This window comes from Fusarium oxysporum, chromosome VI (genome assembly GCF_013085055.1).
Source record: "Fusarium oxysporum Fo47 chromosome VI, complete sequence".
Taxonomy (NCBI): domain Eukaryota; kingdom Fungi; phylum Ascomycota; class Sordariomycetes; order Hypocreales; family Nectriaceae; genus Fusarium; species Fusarium oxysporum.
This window is the reverse complement of record NC_072845.1, coordinates 4,174,720-4,196,840: the sequence shown is the minus strand read 5'-3', so window position 1 is coordinate 4,196,840 and position 22,121 is coordinate 4,174,720. Positions and strand designations below refer to the sequence as shown.

At 48.4% G+C, this 22,121-nt stretch overlaps 6 protein-coding genes across 6 annotated transcripts; 2 read left to right on the top strand and 4 right to left on the bottom strand.

Moving 5' to 3' along the window:
* Positions 1-1,124: 1,124 nt before the first annotated feature.
* On the top strand, positions 1,125-5,278 carry FOBCDRAFT_164273 (uncharacterized protein; the record flags this gene model as incomplete). The annotated part of the gene is made up of 8 exons (XM_059608418.1): positions 1,125-1,392; positions 1,444-1,526; positions 1,578-2,860; positions 2,913-3,046; positions 3,294-3,398; positions 3,446-3,499; positions 3,767-3,988; positions 4,040-5,278. 8 exons carry the CDS (start codon positions 1,125-1,127, stop codon positions 5,257-5,259), a joined length of 3,369 nt encoding a protein of 1,122 aa, XP_059467427.1. The 3' UTR covers positions 5,260-5,278.
* Positions 5,279-7,377, bottom strand: FOBCDRAFT_227127 (cytochrome P450). Its single transcript, XM_031185449.3, has 5 exons — positions 7,158-7,377; positions 6,085-7,105; positions 5,947-6,026; positions 5,723-5,889; positions 5,279-5,672 (listed from the first exon to the last, which is right to left on the bottom strand). The coding sequence occupies exons 1-5, from the start codon at positions 7,230-7,232 to the stop codon at positions 5,507-5,509; spliced, it is 1,509 nt and encodes a 502-aa protein (XP_031036584.2). The 5' UTR covers positions 7,233-7,377; the 3' UTR covers positions 5,279-5,506.
* A 1,569-nt stretch (positions 7,378-8,946) lies between these two features.
* FOBCDRAFT_262473 (general substrate transporter) lies at positions 8,947-10,707 on the bottom strand (the record flags this gene model as incomplete). Its single annotated transcript, XM_031185450.2, has 3 exons — positions 8,947-10,023; positions 10,101-10,409; positions 10,471-10,707. The coding sequence occupies 3 exons, from the start codon at positions 10,705-10,707 to the stop codon at positions 8,947-8,949; spliced, it is 1,623 nt and encodes a 540-aa protein (XP_031036585.2).
* Positions 10,708-11,716: 1,009 nt separating this feature from the next.
* Positions 11,717-16,330, bottom strand: FOBCDRAFT_185854 (uncharacterized protein; the record flags this gene model as incomplete). Its single annotated transcript, XM_059608607.1, has 6 exons — positions 11,717-13,304; positions 13,722-13,770; positions 13,857-14,713; positions 14,767-15,962; positions 16,006-16,082; positions 16,129-16,330. 6 exons carry the CDS (start codon positions 16,328-16,330, stop codon positions 11,717-11,719), a joined length of 3,969 nt encoding a protein of 1,322 aa, XP_059467426.1.
* Positions 16,331-17,412: 1,082 nt separating this feature from the next.
* FOBCDRAFT_138273 (glycosyl hydrolase) lies at positions 17,413-19,356 on the bottom strand (the record flags this gene model as incomplete). The annotated part of the gene is made up of 6 exons (XM_031185456.2): positions 17,413-17,721; positions 17,772-18,244; positions 18,295-18,516; positions 18,569-18,976; positions 19,036-19,122; positions 19,176-19,356. The coding sequence occupies 6 exons, from the start codon at positions 19,354-19,356 to the stop codon at positions 17,413-17,415; spliced, it is 1,680 nt and encodes a 559-aa protein (XP_031036591.2).
* A 607-nt stretch (positions 19,357-19,963) lies between these two features.
* On the top strand, positions 19,964-21,671 carry FOBCDRAFT_241411 (Six-hairpin glycosidase-like protein; the record flags this gene model as incomplete). The annotated part of the gene is made up of 5 exons (XM_059610353.1): positions 19,964-20,023; positions 20,080-20,244; positions 20,299-20,348; positions 20,558-20,822; positions 20,883-21,671. The coding sequence occupies 5 exons, from the start codon at positions 19,964-19,966 to the stop codon at positions 21,669-21,671; spliced, it is 1,329 nt and encodes a 442-aa protein (XP_059465245.1).
* Positions 21,672-22,121: the final 450 nt, after the last annotated feature.

The following is a 22,121-nucleotide window of genomic DNA, read 5'->3' as shown; positions in this document are numbered from 1 at the left end:
TCCGGGTCTCGTGCCTTGTTTCCGCATTTAATGTAGAATAGGAACAAGATGCATTATCACGCAGCATGACATCGCCGATCTTTACAGATTAAGCTTTATGGAGGTGGGGAGTAGGCCACGTCGTCAATCCCCTGAGACAACAACAGGGACACGGCGTCCCTCGCGAGTCAAGATACAGGAACTTGTGCAGCGGCAGTTATAGGATCGAATTAATGGTGTCCACACCGCGAAGCAACTCCCCGTCTCAAGACTGAGATTCGTAACTGCAAGGATGGGAGAGGATTGTCTGCAGAGCCCCGAAATTCACCGAATGGAGGACTTTGGTGCGTAGATCCCTGCATAAGCGGATCCGAGGTTGGATGCACAAGGACGGCACATGATATGATAAGCGCATTGCGGGGAGACCAAGGTCAGATCATGAGCGTTAGTTTACGGATTTATTCACCTAAACATGTTTACTGTGTGGAGATGCCTCGCTCGGAGACTCCGTCTTGACTAAACCCGGCCCGGGCCGAATCGCCAAGCTGTCTTGTCCATCTTGCAGGGCTCGTGCCAAGGAACTTGCGTCGCACTAATGCTCAGGCACTATTGCGGATGATCCGTCTCGTTTGATGGGACTATTCCTGGTAGGCAGTATCTCTAGTGTTGCGACCTGGCGCATGTGTAATGTTGCAATGTCAGCCGCAAGTTGGCGGGTGGCACGGGATGCACTGACTCAGGAATCTACAATGCGACATTGACACTTCCTTGTCGTATCGTCTTATCTTACGAAAGTCTTTCAAATGAACAATTGTGATTAAAAAGGTCTTTGTAATGATTGGTAGAGGGTCATGTCAGCAGGCTGATTGCAGGTGCCGAATATCCTTTCATTGCTATTGTCCTTGTACCTTGAGTACACGTAGCCCTGGTCCTTGCTTGCTTAAGGGGAAATTCTAACAGACGGAGGCATAGGAGCAGCGATATCGGGTGATTTGGGTCACTATGCCAAGATGGATGTATTGCACTTGTCTAGTTCAGTATGCATGAAGTAATCGCCAGCCTAAATCGTCTTTTCGTATATAAATTCGCAGGAGTGTATGTGGGTTTCACATAGTAGTAACAAAGGGAGGACCAAATACGCCGACATGCATATTCTTCCTGTCTTGTGTTCCCTTCTTGCTTCAGCACTCGCTGAAGACGTACCCCCTCAGTTTGATGATGGGCAGCTCACTGGTAACGGATTTGGTATACCGGGTATCAATGCCACCTATGACTATGTCATCGTTGGTGGTGGGACAGCAGGTGCTCTCGCAGCAGCGCGTCTAACTGAGCACAGTAACGCGACGGTTGCTTTGGTTGAGGCGGGAGGTTTCTATGAACTGAGTAACGGTAACGTCAGCCAGTTACCATTTAGTAAGTCTCAATGTTCATAACCTGGGTTTATAACAAGCTGATATGATTTAGGGATCAATGACTGGAAAGGGTCAGGCGGCGCGTCTAGCTGGCAACCACTCATTGATTGGGGTTACTTCACTCAGCCTCAGAACGTAAGTACCTCCACGATCTCAATACGGTTCTCTTGTACTGATGTTGAATAGAATGGGAAGAAGATTCATTATGCACAGGGTAGAACATTTGGCGGCAGTAGTGCCAGAAACCTCATGATGTTCAACCGCCCTACCAAAGGAGCATACAAGCACTGGGCCGAGAAAGTCGGCGATGATGCCTACACGTGGGAGAATATGCTGAAGTTCAATACAAGAACTATGAAGTTCTCAGATAACAGTCAGCATCGACCTCAGAACGCCACTGCCCTTTATGACACTGCCGCTTTCTCAGAGAAAGGGGGTCCTTTACACCTCACCTTTCCAGGATACGTTTTCCCAGTCTCGTGGGACGCCATCAAAGCTTTTGAAGCACTAGGATTCAAAGAGATCCCGAGCTTCACCGCTGGTGCCTTGCAAGGTTGGGGCTGGTGGCAGTTCTCCATCAACCCTGAGACCGGTCTCCGTGATTCTTCTGAGAGTTCGTTTTTGCAGCAAAGCCTGGGTCGGCCTCGTTTGACAACATACATCAACACCATGGCTCGCAAGATTCTCTTCTCTGGCAAAAAAGCCGTTGGTGTCACCGTTGATAATTATGGCCAGCAATCCTTCAACCTTACGGCCCGGAGGGAAGTCATTGTTGCTGCAGGACTCTGGAGCAGCCCTCAGCTACTGATGGTTTCTGGTGTTGGGCCTGAAGAGACGCTCAAAAAGTTTGACATCCCAGTCCTATCAAATCTACCGGGAGTCGGCCAAGGCACACATGATTCAGCTGCTGTTCATGGGCCTATCTGGGAGATTGAAGGCATTTCAACGGGCGGTTGGAAACAGCCCTCCAAGATGAAAGAAGCCATCACTGAGTTCAATCAACACAAGAAGGGACCTCTTACCAACGGTGGCGTTGATGTCGGGGCATTCGAGAAGATTCCTCTGGCAAATCTCAGCAAGAAGGCCCAAGAGGATCTCGCTCAGTACCCTGAGGACTGGCCCGAGGTAGAATTCATTATGCAGATGGTTGATCCTCCAGCTGGAGCAACTGGTAAAAACTATGCCGCCATGACAATCAGAATGGTTGGGACTGTGAGTCGTGGCAATATGACCATCTCATCTGCGAGCAACCTTGACCCTCCTATCATTGATCCGAACTGGCTACGAGCAGATACAGACAAGGAGGTAGCTCTTTATGCCCTCCGAAGAGCCCGTCAGCTTTGGGAGCATATTCCTTCTAAAATCGGTAAGGAGATATACCCTGGCGCCAGTATCACCAGTGACGAGCATTTGCTGGATCTCACATACGACAACCTCGACCCGACGCATCATGGCACCGCTTCTTGTAAGTTCACGTCTTTATGCTACGAATATGAGCTCATGCTAATTCATTACAGGTAGCATGGGCAAAGCTGGTGATCCATCAGCAGTGGTCGACTCTAAGGGCCGCGTTTTTGGCGTCAAGAATTTGCGTGTTATCGATTCTTCTACTATGCCACTGACACCACCTGGACATACAATGGGTCCTACATATGGTAATGCTGAGAAATTGGTACAGGATATCTTGAATGCCTACCATGGTTTAGAGTAGCTGGGATCAACCTGGTCGCGTAGTATTATAGTAGAGAGATGTTTGGCTATCAATACTGATAGACAATGGCATCAATTCGGGTTTAGCAATTTCATTCAGGCATTACCTGAATGATCGATGCCAACGCTCCACCTCAATCTGCTGACTGTCTCCTGTGCCCCAATTCGCAAACTTGTAAAGCGTTGTATCAGCCATGAATCACGCCATCATTCCATCCCGTAAGTTACCATGTTCTGTTCAGAATTGGAACTTGTTTGGCGATATCGGAGGAGCCTTGGTAATGTCAATCGCTGGGGGTACGAGACCCGATCATTGGACGCGCACCGTTGACGGCCATGTAAAGTTCCTCGCATGTACACCGCCATTTACTCCACAGCATTGCAACATGTCAGTACAGGTGTGTGTGAATTCAAGAAGAGACAATGTCTGCACCGTTTTTGGAGGGTGTGCTATGATAATAATATGTGGGCACCAAATGATTGGGCGTTTACGCTGATCAATTCGGAGCTGCTTATCACCCCGAAGCCGGCTAGAAGCGCTCAGTGTTCACTGCGGTGGCACTTGGAAGCCGAGCCTGCATTTCTCCCAACTTACGAAAGCAAAACACTGCTGCTTTATTTTCCTTTTACTTTGCAAAGCAGGCTCTAGCTTGACCCTGTCAAAGATATCGCAACAGATCGGCCCCTACTCATGGCGGAAACAGAGAAACACCGACGGTCTCAAGATGGGCCTATCCTGCAAAGCAGTTTTCAGCAGGATGAGAATTCAGCCGAACAGGCTTCTCACTCAACTAGCCAGACCGATTCAAACCTGGCGATGGGTAATGATCACAAAAAGAAGCTCGGCGTGCTTTGGGGCTCAGCACTCATGCAGCTCCCACTCTGGGGTAAGCAAACTACGGCTTGACATTATACCTTAACTAAGAATACCATTCTAGGCTTCAATCTGAGTTACGGTATTTTTGAAGAATACTGGACAAGCAACTGGACTCTCGATGGCGATCTCTCCATCACTGGCACAGTCGGCACTACCTCCAACGGAGTCATGTATATCTCCATGCCGTTCCTATTTGCCATATTCACCCGCTACTGGGCCCATCACCGGCTCAAAGCAGAGCTCGGAGGTCTTACCATAGCATTCCTTGGGTTCATTCTCTCCTCATTCAGTACCCATGTATGGCACCTCATGGTCACACAAGGCGTCATGGCTGCTTTTGGTTGTACTCTCGTGTATAGTCCAGCAACATGTTCTCTTGGGGAGTGGTATGCCACTGGCAACCGGGCTATTGCCTATGGTATTATTCTCTCGTGTAGAAACATTGTCGGTTCCGTCTGTCCTTTTTTCCTGCGGTATCTTCTCGACCAATATGGCTTTCGGTGGACAATTCGGATTTGGGGGTTCATCTTGGCTGGTTCAGGTCTCCTGTCCATCTTTCTCGTACCGACTCATCCTTCAAAGACAATAGCACGAGAAGGAAAACCTCCTCGAATACCTTGGACGTTCCTGAAACACCGTGGCATTTACACCTACTTCGTTGCAGTTATGGTTCAAAGCTCAGGATACTGTCTACCACAAACATACCTCCCGACGTTTGCACGAGAGTTCAACGGCGCCAGTCAAGCGATTTCTACTCTCTTGCTAACATTGCACAATATTCCTGGCATCCTCTCGTGCTTCTTCTTTGGCTGGCTTACGGACAATAAGTATCATCAATTTTCGGCCACTACAATAACTTGCCTCTCAGCTTTCGCATCATCGGCCTCTGTGCTCTTACTCTGGGGGTTATCGGTAGACGGAAGCCCTGCTCTTACTCTCGTATTCGCTATCGTCTTTGGATTCTTTGCTGGTGGTTATAGTGCAACGTGGGGAGGCATTACTAAGGAATTGGAAGGTGAAGCAGAAGTTCATAACGAGACTATTGACTCCAGTCTTACATATGGACTTCTCAATGGAGCTCGAGGCATCGGGTTTGTGAGCGGTGGCCTTGTGAGCATCCCGCTGCTGAGTTCTGGGGATACAGGCTGGGGAGGAAGATTTGGCTACGGAACCAAGTATGGCCCACTCATGGTATTCACTGGCATTGCAGTTGCTTTTGGTGGCCTGGGGTTGATTAGGGCTACAAGGATAAGACCACACAAGTCTTCAACATCAGGTTGAATCTATGACTGCAACGAATGGGCGGATTGAAATGTATGTTAGATTATCTGGTGGCCTGACTGACCCGCTGGAGGTCGCTGAACCGCGCTGCCTTAACTATAGGTAAATTCGATCGTTGGCAATCCAGCCTAGCCTGTTGCTACTGCTCCCAAGGACACTTGATCCCAACTAAGCATAATATCTTCTATGGGCCGTTACCAAACATAATATACTTTAATTCTCTAGCTTGCCAGTGACTCTTGTGCATTCACACTTTCTCACGAACAACCTCTTTTAGTTTGATAGGCAGTCCACCCTTCTCCCATAGGAAGAAGATCTTCTGGTCGTACCAGTCTTTATCGGTTGGTACAGCCTCGAGGTCAAACTTCCAGAGCATGCGAGCCAACAAGAGTCGCATCTCGGTATACGCCAGACTGTTTCTCATGTCAGCCGTGTCTTGTGTTAGTCACGGCGGGGCACTTACTTTTTGCCAATACAGTCACGGGGTCCGAGGGAGAATGGCGATAGGATAGCCCGGTTGTCGCTCGCATATCGAGGATCATCCAACCAACGTTCTGGGACAAACTTCTTGGGATCTCTGAAGTTTAGTTTTGAGTAATATGCGGGCCAGTGAGGCATCGAAACCGCAGTCTGTATTTAAAAGTCAGAGTTTGGTGAATGCAACTGGAAGCTATAAGTTCGACTTACATTCTCAGGAATCCAATAACCGTCGATGAACTCGCCACCGGCTGGGGAAATTCTCGACAGTCCTACAGCAACTGGTGGGTCTAAAAGGACGATCAGTACACAATGCAGTGGAAATAGCCTAATGATAGGGAACCTTACACATGCGAAACCCTTCGTTGAAGACAGCCAGCATATACTTCAGTTGGTCAACCTGGGTAACAGTGATCTCTTCCTCTGAGCTAAAGGCAGAGCGTATCTCATTTGTCAACTTCTCAAGCTTGTCAGGGTTCTTGAGAAGGAAATAGGTGGTTCCACTGAGAAGAGTAGCTGTTGTCTCGCTGCCAGCGATGATCATGACCCCCGAATTTTCGATGATCTCAAGCTGCGACATACCCTTCTCATCGTTATGACGAAGGACATAGGACATAAAGTCTTGGCTGTCAGTATCCTTGGATTCAATGCGGGCGAGTGCCGCGTGCTCTGCGAACTGCATATGCTCTTCATAGCTCTTCCTCAAGCTTGGCGGACTCAACAAAGAGATCCAATTCTGAAGACCGAGGCGCACGTAGATCTGAGTATAAGAAAGAACCTTGAGGCCCTTGAAGACTCTGCTGACCCAAGGATGATACTTTCCATTCTCAAGACATCCGAAAGGCTGACCAAGAGCGAGATGACCAATGAGATCGAACGAGGCAAAGTTATACCAAGCTACAATGTCGATTTCCTCTCCTCGCTGTGCCCGCTCTGTGAGGCCTTTCATGAACAGTTCGACGTAGTGATCCACAACATCACCTTGACCGCGAAGTGCCTTTGACGAAAAGGCATGTGCGAGTAGGCGGCGCATACGTCTGTGGTCTTCCTGGTCGGAACGAACGATGCTTGAGCAAGGACGGTTTTGGCGATACATACGAAAGTCCTTCTCAAACGATTTGTTTCCAGCCGCTTTGTGACCGTAGATCTTCTTGGAAGCTTCCGCAGTGATGAAGGAGACATCTTTGGGCGTGAATCTGACAGCTGGTCCATATTGTTCGTGCAGTTTTGCGAGGTGGAAGACCCAGTCGCCTTTGCTGAGATAGTAGAGATAGGGAATTTGAGTTATGGCATATAGTTTCGGTCCTGGGACTTTGGCGAGTGGGTGAAAGAAAGCGTAGTATACAGAACTAATTAAAAGGTAAAGAAGCTTTGCAAGATGATTAGAAGGATAACTAGAGGTCTGTGAGACTTGAACTTACTAAAGCAATACCTGAAAGAGCCATCGCGGAGCCAAGGCTTAGCTCGGCCAGTGCTTCGGTATGAAGTACACCCATGCTGGCGCTTTGGTAGAAGAGCAGTGCAAAACAGCTGAGATGATAGACTTAATATTTGAGATCTGGTATTTTGCTTTGGTAGGTTCTGGGTTCAAGAGGCAGAACTCATTCAGCATTTATAACCCCTCTTGCAAAGAGAGTAGAGGAAACACCAGCTTGTTCAACCTCCAAACCTGTTTAAGGCACGTCGATCATACATCTTTTTCGCATGCATCTGCATCGGGATACGACATCGGGATCAACCGCGATCATCTCTGCAACCAATCAAAGTGAACATCATGTGAGTAGCCATTACTATCACCGTGTTAATGCCTGCCGAGTGCCGAGTTGAAATGAAGAGGTATCCACTGATCCGCGTTCCACTGCCTTCGTGTTCAACATGATGTGTTTTAATGCCCGCGGGATTTATGGTAATGCCAGGTAAAGCCAAAGTCCGGGATTTCGGGCTTAATGAGTGTCGTTTTTTTATTTGCAAACGCCGTACGCTCAGACATTGTTGATTATCATTTGGTATCTGGCTGAAGTGAAGCAACTTTCATCTGCCGAAGCAGGATTCATATCCCAGCAAAAGAGTTGCTTGTGAATGGATAATATGGTTGATACTCACCCTGTCAGGGTAAGCACTAGATGAAAAGTACCGATTGGCTTGATAAGCATGATCTATTGACTTGAGTCTACGGAGTACATATACAGAGTTTAGAGATGCATGGAAGCGACACTTTATTTCACGAGCCACTTTGGCCGATGTTATACACGGCAATATTGCCATGAATTGCAAACACTACATTACCCAACAGAACCAGTACCTTCGTCATCGTCTGAACCCCATCACTGCAACGTGTCTTAAATCTGGACGTCCCATGCCGTAGTATCCGAAAGGGATGGATGGTATAGGTTTGCTCCATAAGCGGGGTATAGCGTAACACTGAATCAAAAAAAAAAAAAGTCAGCAATACCCTTACAACCTTGGCCGCAACAGCGAGTTATTAGATTTTGGGAACTTTATTATTTACAGCTGGTCAATGAAGGATCTTCAGCTCTTATGAAGACGGGGTGCAGACCTCACCAAGGACAGCTGCGGTGAGAGTTGCGCGAGTACTGTTTCTGGCCAGTATGTTGAAAACACCGTCCCTTTACAGCCAAGCAAGAAATAACAAGAGTGAAATCATTTATGACTTACTCTATAAGTATTTGCAACACTTGGGCAGCTGATATGCTTCGCCGCAAGCTTTGTCTGGACCATTTCTGAGACAACCGCAGTCGAAACCCCGAGACATATTGTGGCACCGGAAATTACCTTGACGGACGGCTTCATTGATTGACTATGTATGAGGCATGAGCACGTCACCAATGGCCTGATACCCCGCTATGACCACTTATATGACGATGTTACTCGTGCCCAGCAGCCGAGGAAGCCGGACTTAGACGCGGCTCCAGTCGACGATATGGGGTTTCCCACCAAGTTTAAGAATATAGCAACTGACCTTAGAAAACGCCCTTTAGAATAGAAAGTATGATTTGCTAAATATATTCACATGCTTCTTACGCATTCCCGCGGAAGTAATGATATGTACGTACTGAATGCCGTTTGTGAAAGATGGGTATTTGTGAACGGTCTTGTGCATTATAGTGAAACCTTTGGCGGCTATATAGAGACAAGATTGAGAAACGAGAGCGATTTAATGCAACAAAGTAAGACTATCTTTGTCACCCATCAGACATCAGTCTCCCCTTTCTCAATGTGGCTCGCATTGAGAGCTTTGCGCTCACGAAGACTGCTCTCATCAAATGCACGATATTTCTCCTCGCGCTTTTTAGCAATGGCTTGCGTACCAGTCAAAAGCTCGTCACCGTCAAAGATCTGGCCAATCTCCTCCAGACCTTTTCCCTTTGTCTCAGGCAGATACCACCATGCAAACACGCATTCGACGCCGAGAACAGCACATGCAAAGATGTAGTAACGCCAGCCGATGCGGTCCAAGGCAACAGGGTTGACGTAGCCTGTGAAGAAACTGGCCGAGTAGCCACAGAACTGGAAGATCATAGCTGTCTTTGAGCGCAACGAGTAGAGAGAACACTCAACAACGTAGGGCACTGTTGAGATGGCAAAGGGTTGGTAGCCAACCTGGAACAAAAAGATCATGGCAACGACGGCGAGCGCCAGAGGCCGATCGGAAAAGTGACGTTCCTCGTTGAGGGCAGAGCAGATAGTCCATACTATGAAGACAACCAACATGGTAGTAATTCCAAATGTGATCAGACCGCGTCGGCCGACTCGATCAATAAGCATAGCAAAGAAAACAGAGCAACACAGCTGCCAAACAGCAGCGATTGCATTGATGAGAAGTTGCGTGTTGGCATTGGTCACGCCAATGCTGTTCAAGATCTTGGTCAGGTAATAGCCGGTCAAACCCAGGCCCGACAACTGAGCAGCGAAACCCATGAAAAGTAAGATCCAGAGGCGCTTACGGTTGCCACTGGTGCGGATAAACTCGGACCACTGGATCGCCTTATGCTTCTTTTCTTCTTCCAGGGTTGCTTCGATCTCGAGTAACTCGAAGCGCACTAGGCGAGAGTCGTGGTCGCCGCAGGAGTGATACTGAGAAAGCACACTCAAAGCTTCATCTCGGCGATCCTTGTACACGAGCCATCGTGGAGACTCGGGGACCCAAATGCTAAGAATTAGCTGCAGAATGGCTGGAACGCCCTGCAAGAGACTGGGTAGCCTCCAGCTCCAGGAAGAGTTCATCTTGAACGTGCCAAACGTTGTCCAAGCAGCAACGAGATAGCCCTGGTAGGTATAACATGTCAGTATTGTTGCTAGATACCCAGGAATTATCAGTGCCAGAAAGAAATTTGACCACTTACGACAACCCATTGTGTCATGTATAGAGACACCATTTTCCCGCGATGAGTCGGGTACGCGACTTCTGTCATCAACTGAGGAGCGGCCACAGCGACGATGCCAGTTCCCAAGCCAATGATAATTCGGCCGGCAATAAACATGCCCAGATTCTGGGCGCCGCCCTGAAGGGCAGAGCCAATGATGATCAAGAAAGTGCCGAGCGTGATCGGTTTCTTCCGCCCGAAAATCTCGCACAGCTGAGAGGAAAAGAGAGCGGATACAAGAACACCGATATTAATCGCATTGACAAGAGTTCCGAGGTTAGCACCTGTCTATCAGCTCACATGTTAGTGTCTCAGACGAGACAATTTGTCACTTCCCAGAGAAACATACTGGGTCACCAAATGCTTCCCGCCAGAGAGGCAGAGACTGCATGCCGTTCAGCATGCTGCCGTCAAATCCGCAAGTAAACTGGGCCAGGAAGGCACTGAGCAGAAGCAAGTTCAGCTTGCGTAGATTGGGGTACTGAAACCACCACTTGTCCAGTTTGGGGATGACATCGGCGAGGACAAGGCCTTCAAATTCTTCCACATCAGCCATTTCTCTCTTGGCGTTGTTCGGATCGTTCATGTTGATGAAGTGGAACAGGGGCTATTAGCAAGATCGAATAAATGGAAGCCGGGGACTTATAAGAAACGATAAATGTTAACTCTGTTACTCAGTCATAGTTGTTTGTATGCGGATGCAGATCGCCAATATATAGAAAGTGGAAATCGATGAAGCCAAAAGGCAATTACAGACAATTCCAGCCCTGACGCATTTCGGATTCAGCTCCGCCCTTCACTTTGGTAGAATGCGGGGAAACATGGGGGCGTTGGGTCTTGCACTAGTGACAGGGCATCGGAGAAAGCGTCGGAGCAGCTCCTACTAGCGATCAATTCTTGCGACTCCATGCACCTTATTTGCTACTAGTTGAAACATCTGTCAGGTAATAATTGGAAAGGCTTGGACATGTCGCTTCATAGCTTCAGGTCCTGAGTTTGCCGCCACAGCTATTGGAATCTTTTCCGAAGCCAGCAACACAAAACACGTACCCATGGAGCTTGAGACACACATTCAGTAATATCTACCTCTTGTGCCGTTGACAATGTTGGCCATACTGGCAATAACGCCTCTCCTGGAGTGCTGAGAACTTTCAGCATAGGACGAAATACGGAAGACTGCAAATAACTTGAGAGCGTGAAAAGCCCAACGATTATGCCAGATAGGTCATACTGTCAACTGAAGTTTGTCAGAACTTCGTTTACTTCTGGCATGCGGCCCAAGTTTCGGAATTCATGGTAAATGGGGCAGTCATTGATCCCATGACCGTTCCGTAGCCTGTGAGAAATAAACTTTCTGACTAAAATAGCGTGCATGCGTTGATTGAGAGGGCATATGCTGGTCCCTCTTAAAGCATTGCATCTCTTGCTCGTTCCCCAGAGTCGGATTGAGTATTCTAGGGTGCACGACATATGTTTCCAGGCGGCATATGAATACGTCGTATACCTGGTAGCCTAAGTAGTTTAGAATCACTGAGCAGGTTATGAAATACATCGTAGATAGACTGCGCGTTCAGGATGAAAGTCATTGTTCGTCACTATCTCGAATAGACAACGGGATCTAGGGAGGGGTCGTGGCGCCAGAGCACCGTGTTTACGCTGCCATGTTCATCAAAACCACCAAATTCTATCTTCCAGAACGACGGATCATTATCATTTCCCAATACCCATCTACCGCGGCGCGATAAGCCGTTCCGTGGTTGCAACCACGTAAAAGTATCGCCATCGTAATGTGTCAGCTTGTACCTTTCCGAATCCAGTCCCTGGAATGCCCAAAAGAGTACTCCCTTTTTCACAGTGACCATGACGCTGAAAACACGGCTCTCATCAACATATTCTCCTACGTATGCCTCCAATGGTTTGTGAGGTTTGGTGGCATGTGATTGACCTTGCACGAGACCTTGGGCAATTCGGTCATACCATCCCAAGTTGATAGCGATAGACGTCTTCGCGTATGCAATAAAGTCGGTGCGATCTTTGATCGGTACATCAGTGATTTCTTCAAGTACCATTTGTGACACCCAGTCAGGTACATCGGTAAGTGAGAGGCTGTTGCTCATGACCAAAACGACGCTTTCCGTACGGGGAATCAGTATAACAACCGCAAGGGCGCCTGGGAGCGTGCCTTGATGGTATAATATCAGTTCGTCAGCTACTCCTTTTCCGATGACCGGCATCCCCTGTGGCATTAGCCGACCATTCAGGCCAATATGTCCCAGGGTGTTAGGCAGCTGCACACGAGCCCATCCCAGTCCGTAGGACACTCCTTCCCTCTCAGTCGCGAGCATTGGCACGTGAGCAGACATGAGCCTTGATACCTGCTTCAGAGGGGAGCCGGGTGTGGAAGATTGGCCTGTCTGACACTCATGATTAAAGCTCTGGACGAAGCAGGTGTAGAGCTTGATCAAGTCAGCAGCGCAAGACCGGAGTCCGCCGGAACCGCAGCCGATACCATCCTCACCAAGCTTGGGTCCTGGTATGCACCATGGCGTTCCATCATCTAGAGTATTATAAGACTTGGTCACGTTGTCCTTGTCGGTGGGAGGCGGTTTCATGAAGGTCCTTTGTAAGTCTAGTTCGTTGAAGACCTTCTGCTGCAGGAAGTCTTCAAGAGAGGCGCCGCTAAGGCTTTTGAAAGCCTCATCACAGGCATCGTATGCAGTACTGTTGTATGCGAATGAGCCGAGCTTCTCAGGGACCAGGATCTGGTGATTAACAACTCGCATGCAGTCGTCCTTGCCGATCAAGATGTTACCCTCACAACCACCAACCAGGTTTCCGCATGATGACATACCACTACGGTGGCTGTAGAGGTCGGCTAATGTTGTGTTGTTATGTAGATCACTGTTGTTTGGGTGAAAAGAGGGCGTTGCATCTTTAACATGCATCTCCCATGATGCAATGCCTTCATCTACCAATATGCCCATGGCCGCGGCTGACAGCCCTTTGGCGAGTGAACATACTGGGAATATTGTCTCTTCTGTAACAGGAAGTCTGTTCTGAAGGTCTCGGAAGCCGTAGTTTGCATGGTAAACTGGCTGGTTCTTTGTCGCGACCGAGAGACTCAAGCCTGGCGTTCCACCGAGCTTCATCAACTCTCGAACAGCAGGGCTCAAGTCGTCAAGCCTGCGGTGTAAGTTGTTCATGGCACTTATATGTAAGATGAAAGTGGTTTCAATGCATTAAAGTGCGGGTAGGAACTGGAATGACTATTGCAGTCCTTATCATGAGTCTAGAGTACCCGGGCGCAAGTGGCTTTCGGGGTCAGCCCGACAGCTTGGCCGACGAGGGCTAGTCGCAAAAGCCCGCACACAGAGGGTAGACCCCGCTTTCCGTCTACAGCCTTATCGTCTTTATTGGTTTCTAGAAAGTATAGAAGCCGATGTGGCCAGTGGGTTTGTCCGACTTTGCTTTCCCGCCAACTGGTTCCAGGCTGGGAACGGGCTTCTGGCCTAAGCAGTTCAGATCGAAAAAGCCAATAAGCTTATTTATCACTATGTATGAATTAATCTACTCGATGCGAGAGATGCTTCAACAACATACGGCCAGGGGTTTCCATAAGAATGCTTCTCAGAACATATCAACTCATTCACTGGTGAGACACATGTGCTATTCGTTGCAGCTGAAGCTCATATTCATGATTACATCAGTCTCCAATATACGAGCGACTCAGCATACTAACGCGTTCTGATGGAAGAAACGTCTGCTCTGATAGATCATAGAAGTCGAGGCAATTCCCTGCCATATTCATATCCGTACCGACCACTTCTCCCATGTCATTACCCGCCTTTGCTGGCGCGGCGAATATTGAATCGTGAGTTGCGCTACCCATCTGGAATGACAGTGGAAGTGGCGGGAAAGCCAGAGAAATGCTCTCGGGCGACTCCGTCTGAGTACCGTTAATGCCGATTTCTCCATCTAATGCGCCTGGTACTGTTGCTTCAGTTGAAGTGCTCATCCTTTGAAGCCCTGTACTACGAAAGTTGACATCCGCACTTCTTGATGAGGCAATAGCGTCTTGCTTCTCGGAAAAGGCTTCCCTGATGTCGACCGCACCGGAACCTTCAATGCGAGCCTTCTTGAGGCGCGAGCAGAATTTAGAAGCCAGATTGGCTCGGGCTGGAGGCTGGTCCCCGTTCCACCTACGAGATATCTCCTCGAGGCTCGATATGATCGAGTCAAAGGATGAAGTTAGAGTGGACTGGTAGTATGCGGCATGAGTCAGCAGCATCTTGCCGCACACGAAAAGGCAAAACGAAAACTGCGGACTGATAAGTACATGTGAGTGACCAAGGAATTGCTCTGCTATTGTGGCAACCTCGTCAGCCGCGACCTGACAAGTTTCTGCGCTAGAAGAAGAAGGTAGTCTGACAGGAAGAGACTGCCATTCTGCTGGTGGATAAGCTAAGCCCTGGTGTAGGAGGACAACGGCAGTGTTGTGCGCTATGTGCGCAAGGACTAGATTGGGATCCAAGTTGCCGTCATTGTTAAATTGGCAAGCCTTGCGCCATTTCTCAGGAAGAAAGAATTTCCATCTGGTCTGGTCAGCTCGATCTCATCATCACTTGTATGGGAAGGGACTACATACTGTACGAGCCGCAAGTCCAGCTGCTTAAATCTCATAAGCCACCTCTGTACTTCGTGGACCTCCTTGAAATCAACGCGGTATTGAAGAAAAAACGACGTGACAAGGCTCAGACTCTCCGTTGCCTCTATACAAAAGGCAAATCCTCCGAGAGAAGCCTGGCCATCTTCAGTATCGCGAGTGGCTGGCAAATAATCTTTCTCGCGGTCGTGGGACCGAGTCGAGATTCCAAAGTACGGAGTAGGAGTCTGGCTTGGTTCTCCGGACTCCCATATAGCGCCCTCGCAAGGAAGCCTCCTCGTGACGTCAGCACTGGTCAATGAGAGGTTCCAGCCAGTACAAATACTGCAGAAGCGGTCCATGAGAAAGACATTCCAGAAGATGCGGCGCCGCTCTTCTACTTCGGCCCATGTCGACGCTGGGGGGAGGAAGGCCACCCTCTCGATTAGAGCCTTTGACCGCGACTGATGTGACTGGGTCTCCTCCTCCTCAGTGCTGAGGCGTAGTTGTTCAACGGTTCTAGACATGCTGCCGACTATGGACCATGCCGAGGGACCTCTGCCGCTACCAATTATGTCAAATGCACAAATGGTCATTGCTTGCAAGTTCTCGACCGAAAAGGACTCCATACTCGCAAGTATGACTGTCTGGCGGCAGCTAGTGGAATATTGAGCACGGAGTTCTGGAGCGTTCTGTAGCCGTGGATCATCTGAGAATCGTATACAGAGAGACACTATCGCGTGGAGTATTGTCGATACTCGCGCTCTTCCTGAAGGATTAGAGAGCAGCCCTCGAAATGTTGGCTCATGTAACATGGGTATCCAAGGATGGATCTGATTGAAGTATATGTTGACCATGGAGTCCACTAGATCGTCTGGAGGGAGGGTACCCAGGTTAACTTGGCGTTGAAGACTGGGGGTGCTTTTTGGCCGGTGCGTATTTGTTGCATCAAATGTGCTTCCTGGTTGAATTCTTTCCACTACCGAATCCACTTGTTGACCGATTTCCGATAATGGTAATTCAGTGAGATGTCTTCGGACATCAGATGCCATCTGCTGGATTGAAATTTCTGGATGGGAGTCTGGGGTTCGCCCGTACTCTTGGTTGTTTGGTTGCTTGATGCTGTTCCAGATCTGCTGCCAGAGAACACCCTGGCCAACAAACATATTTTCCAGCGTCGCTACCAGCAAGTAGGTCAGCTACAAGGATTGAGTATGTGAAGTTGCTTTGCTGCCTACCTACACGCTGAGTCAATGTCTCAATAGCCCCCGCTCGCATGCCTGGCTTTGACTTTTCCTGGTCGTATATGCATTCGGCACCTTCAACATGTCAGTCGGTTAAGTCTGAAGGATAAGTGAAGTTTACCGAGTTTGATACAAGTGCCGCATGGCTGATCTCTTGAGCACTTTGCCTTTCGCCTGCGACATAGAGAACACGAAGGTCCTTGGGGGTCATCTTTGCTGGTGCGCTTGCGTTTCTCAGGCCGAGGTTCGTCTGAATGGACTCCATTGAGGCGGGTAGGTGACTCTGCATCATTGTCTTGCTCTGAATATGGTTGGAAGCTCATGTTTGGAATCGGCTGGTCGCGATAAAGCAACGCTGATAAGCTTTAATGTGCACGCGGCGTTTTGCGAACATGCGAGAGTGCAGAACCAGAGGAATTAGACCCGTATGACAACCATAACGAGTGGCGGGGCCCCATGGGGCATGTCACGTCACCCTTGTGGAATGAGTTTAGCTTTCGTGGAGAAGAGTCTGTCTGGTCTCATTGGGTATCGGGGTCGGGATAAGTCTCGGAAATGAGCCCGACAGCCGTTTAATCTCAAGTCAGAGCATCAACATATGTTGCATTTCACAAATCTATGGCAGTAAAAGACTTCTACTGCTTGATTTAAATCTGAACTGCTGTCCATCTTGCAATTATATTAATAATAGCCTTCTCTTTACCACTACAATAAATCTGTATATGCATGTGCTTTAATGAGATGATGGCTGCTACTCTTAGTGCTAGACTTAATGGGCTTCGTGATCCATGTCTTGAGTGGAGACTGTCCTTGAATATAATTGGGTCGCTTAGATGATAAAGAACAGAAGAGAGGGCCCGTCGGAGGAAGTCCGTAATCTAATCCGGCGCCGGTCATTCAGGAGAGTGTAGGGTATTGTCGCAATTTAGATTTCTCTTTGGCAAAATCAGAGCAAGAAACCACTTCTGTTAGCGACACTGTACGCAAGTGACATAATACATAAAATTGAATTAAGTGAACACTTGCGCTATTCTGAATTTGACTGGAAGCCTTCAATGGTCTGGCTCGTGATATTGGGCTGAGCAGAATACAGCGGGTTATATGATTCGACACTAGAAATCAAATGAACTGTGGTTTTGTCGGGGAATCTACGGGTAACATCACCGTAACTGATCTTATCTTAGCGCGATTTTCCTTATCTAAAGCAAACTACTGAGATCAATTGGTCTCATCTCGGTAGCTTAACCTAGCTCACTTTGGTGCAATTAGCTAGTCGCCACACATCTTATTGATTGTAATTGGACGCCAGTAACCAAGTCCAAGACAAATGATACTCAATTAGAAGGAGAAGAAGGAGAAGCAAAAGACACAAAGATAAACCAACGACAGCTTTGGCCTATCACCTCTACCATCGATCGTAATCAGGAATGTTCTCCTCGTGAAAAGTCTCCCTGACCTCGTTGAATCCAACTTGCGGTCCATTGTGAGGCCAGGGCTCTCCATCTCCGGTTGCAAATATCGCCCAAGATGCGCCAGAAAACACAAACCAATTTGGTGGAGCAAAAGCTTGCCAGGATGACGCGATTGACCCTACGTATACTGGGGCTTCTTTTCCGAAACTATAACCTAGTTGGTATTCAAGGGGTTCAGCCTTGATGTGTAGCCTAAGACCACGAGCCAGGCCGCTCGTTTGGTTGAGTGGAGTTTGCCAATACTGTCACAATTAGCAATGGACTCGCGTATACCTTGAAAATGGCAACTCACCTCCTGGGTGCCATTCTTGTTGAGTTCAGTATAGAGACAAATACTGGTAGCATTAACACATCCTCGAATACCGATATCTTGATGCTGAAACTCGGAGAGGTATGAAGAGATTCCGATCTTGTTTCTTGGACCTAGATCTCCCTTGAAGCTGGAGAGCTCGGCTGAAAACGTCATGTTGAGCGACTTCTGCTTGCGTAGCAACGCTGCTGGGGTATCACGGTCACTGAGACCGAAGACATTGGGTTTCAGCACCAATTTCCCTTTCTCTAACTTGTAATTCTTGGTATACGGTACCCGGAGTTGATACCATGATGAGTCGAGTTTAGCGCGAGAAAAGTCGTCGACCCATTGTCGAGGAACCTGTCTTGGGCCAACCTCTGGCTTTATTTGCCTACTTAGCAGAACAGGATCGCCTTGGTTGAAGACTGGCCACTCATCCTTCCAGTCAACATTAATCATGAATGTCTCTCGGCCTTGTCGTGGTTAGGGATTAATTAACAGATGATTGATGAGGTGAACGTACCAAGAGGAGATGATCCGTTGACGTTGCGGCGAGCTAAAAACGTCGCATACCATAGTCCGTCATTCGTCTTTGTTAGGGTGGCATGTCCAGTGGACTGGACGGTAAGATTGTCAAAACCCCATTGCCCATTGTATAGCAGAGGGTTGTGTGGCCCGGCGAAAAATGGACCAGACGGGGTCTTGCTTCTTGCGATGGTCGATCGATGCAGCTGATCCGTACCGCCTAGGGAGCATTAATGCTTACAATTGTTCGAGAAGGACTCAAACATACTTACCTTCAGCGATCAGGAGATAATACCACCCATCCTTGTAATACATCTTGGGTCCTTCGGGTCTGGCTGTCGAATTGTGAGGCAAAGTCCCGTTCCATAGACTAACATAAGGCCCTACGCAATTTCCAGATGTCAGAGACACCTCACACTGGGCGATACCCCAGAGTCGATCTTTATTGTTGTTAGGGGCCATCAGATTGAGATAGGTCTTCTTGGTCACAGGATCCTGGAACAGCTCAGGATCGATGCCCCATGGCTCGGCCCAGACAGGATCAGACCAGTTGAAGAGGTCCTCTGAAGAGATGAACCAGACTCGAGGCCATACACGGGCCACGGGATCATAGGTCCAACGTGTCATCGCTGAAAGCCAGAACCTTCCGTCGATAAAAGAGAGACTTGGCGCCCAGGCCCCTATCCATAGTGAGTCAGATCTTTTGCGTCACAAATGGGAATTGGAACGTGTTATTTACCTGCTCCAGTGGGCGTCCCATAAAGTTGCAGTTGCTCTGGTCGTGTCAAAGCATGAGACTTGAGCGTCCAATTGGATAGATCCTTGCCTTGGAATTAATCAGCAAATCTAGCTCGATTGAAGGATGGATTAGGAATTTACTATGGTAGATCGGAATACCTGGCCAGTACTCGAAAGAGGAAGTGGCGATGTAGTAATCGTCGCCTACGGTCAGGATCGCAGGATCTGGATTCCACCCACTAATGATCGGGTTCCAGATGGCTTGAGCCACTGGTTGGAATAAGACAACCCAACTGCAAAGAAAACAAATCAAGGAATACATGGCAGGTACTCAGACTTGTCTCAAGGAAGATTCAATGTCTGATGTCTTAAAATAATCAGCGTAGCCCCGGGATAAGATTGGGATCGTTTACCACGACTGGATTTAAGAAGCCAAGTGGCGGACACAGGCTCCGAGGTGGGCTTATGGTCTCTTTCGCCCACCGCTTACGCATGGTAGTATGATGGTGGTCTTGGTATATATGATAGGGCTGGCATACATCTTTGCAGCTTGATGTACTTGCAGACGGGAAAAACCCGAGACCTTTTCCGACAGCATGTTAGACCAAAACACCTGGCTTCGCTGTATACGGCAAGGCCTGTAATTAGCTCATTGAACATGGAAAACGTAAGCAAGAGCTCCAGTGGGTCTTGTGGGTAATGGCATAGTCATTGAGTCTCACCCACGCTTACGGAACAACATCCGACATCTTCTCCGGTCCTTGTTAGAGTATCATGCTTCTTCAATTATCAACTGAGTAAGCATTCTTCAAGGCAAAATCAGTTGTTCTCTTGAAATAAAGACCTTTTCTGTAATAAGCAACTCATTGTTTTCTTGAGCATCTGTCACCTTGATTCCTACCGTGCCTAGCGCCCTATAGCTCGCAACGATGAAGCTCTCAGAAACGATGCAGCCTAGCCAGGTATTGGCGACGAAGCGCAAGCTTCCTGTGCGCACCCTTGTTCCATTGAGCATTCGGACATTCGCTAACCATTATTCTTCCAGATGTCGGAGAGCCAGTACACAAATGGTGCGAAGAGAAATGGGACGGAGAGAACAAAAGCCGACGTGAAGAAATCGCTATCTAGCGAATTCAAGCATCTTGAAATTCTGTTCTCCCCATCCGTTGAGATGAAGATATGGGCTGTCGCTGAGAGAAGCCTCAACATGGTATGTCCCTTGCAGATTACAGTGGAAACCTTCCGAGTTTAACGCTCAAACCAGCCAGAGCCGCCTACTTGGTTTCCGGAATATACCAAACCAGGAAGCACTGAGTACGTCTACAGAGATGCTTCGTTTTGGACCTCGGGTTTCTTTCCGGGGTTACTCTACCTGATCATGGAGCGTAGAAAGAAATTCCAAACTGAACTGCGACTTCTTGGCCTTTCGCGATCAGAGCCAGACTTTCCTCACATGCTTCAACTCGAGTACTGCTCTCTTGCCTATCTGTAATCGACACAAGTTGCTGATAAGTCATTGCTAGATATGCTTCTAAATGGTGGACGGAGAGCCTTCACCAAAACGGGTCTCTCATGGGCACGCACGATCTGGGATTCATGATTTGCCCCTGGGCCCGTTTGCAGTGGGATCTCCATCGTGACCCAAAGGCGTTCGACACATTAATGACGGCCGCCAACACCCTAGCAGACCGTTTCTCGGCAAAGGTCGGCTGCATACGATCATGGGATGTGTGTCAAACAAAGGTTTATTCGTTTACAGACCCAAGCAAGGACTTTCTTGTTATTATCGTAAGTTCGATGTCTAAACAACGACTTCTCTTGGTTAGAATAGCATTGCTGACTCAACAGGACAATATGATGAACCTCGACCTCCTCTTCTGGGCAGCATCCGAGGCCTCTTCCCAAGCTGACTCAACTCGGTTCTTCGACATCGCGATGGCCCATGCTCGCACATCGAAAGAGTACCTTATTCGTGCCGACTGGTCAAGCTACCACGTTGCCAACTTCGACCCTTCGACTGGCACTCTCAAAGAACGCCTCACGAACCAGGGCTACAGCCATACATCATGTTGGTCGCGAGGTCAGGCGTGGGCAATTGCAGGGTTTGCAAAGTCTTATGAATGGAGTGGCGATAACTCTTTTCTTGACACGGCCAAGAACTGTGCCGATTACTTCTTGGGGAGATTACCTGATACCCATATCCCGCCCTGGGACTTTGACGCACAAGAGGAGTCTGGTGCTACTACGCAACCCCCAGATACAAGCGCAGCCATGGTCGCTGCTTACGGCATGCTGCTCATCCACCAATCCCTCCAGAGTTGCTCCGAGCCATCTCCGTATCTCGGCCATGCCCTACGGATAGTAGATTCTGTTTGCGAGAGACACTTGAACCCTGCCGCCAGTCAGAAACAGGACCTGGGGACGATTCCTACAGTGGAAAATGGCCGTGCCACTATTGTCAAGTGTGTTGAGACAGCTGCAGGGCTCGGAGATACCATCCTCAACGGAGCGACTATCAACAATTTCGAATTTGCTCCTCGTCGCTGGGCTGATCATGGGCTTGTGTATGCTGATTACTTTTTTGTCCTGTTTGGAAACAAGCTTTTAGAAATGAATGCATTGAGGTCACTAGCATAGATTGAGTATTGGTAGAGAGATCTTGAATCATGAAAGTGAACTTTTTATTAACTGAATTTGCTCGTTGTCCCCTGAATATAGATTTCTGCTGAAAGTGAGAAAATGGTAGTTTTGCTATCGAGTGAAGATATCAGGCTCAAAGCTATTCGTTTATCCCAGAATAGAGAGCACATAGGAGCTGCACAAATGACGATAGTCTGTGACCCTGTTCATTACTATGTTTAGTCGTCGCGACTGACGTAGCTTTGATCCTGCTCTTTTCAGCATATACGTTGTCTTCAACTTCAAATCTAGCCAACATGGTTATTAGCGCCTTAAACAACGGTCTGTTGGTCGCAATCTTTCCAGAGAATCATGCTAGTAGAGTACAAATCCTTGCAGCGGAAAAAGCTCTGAGAATTGGCCCCAAAACACCACCATCAGAGCTGCTCTGAACGGGGGCGGGCCATT

Excerpts from the sequence above, each read along its gene's own strand:
- FOBCDRAFT_227127 (XM_031185449.3), bottom strand. The coding sequence starts at position 7,232 with ATGGGTGTACTTCATACCGAAGCACTGGCCGAGCTAAGCCTTGGCTCC. Across the intron at positions 7,106-7,157 it reads CTCTTTCAGGTATTGCTTTA|CTTCTTTACCTTTTAATTAG; the intron begins GTAAGTTCAAGT and ends CATCTTGCAAAG. Across the intron at positions 5,673-5,722 it reads CGTGACTGTATTGGCAAAAA|TCTGGCGTATACCGAGATGC; the intron begins GTAAGTGCCCCG and ends CATGAGAAACAG.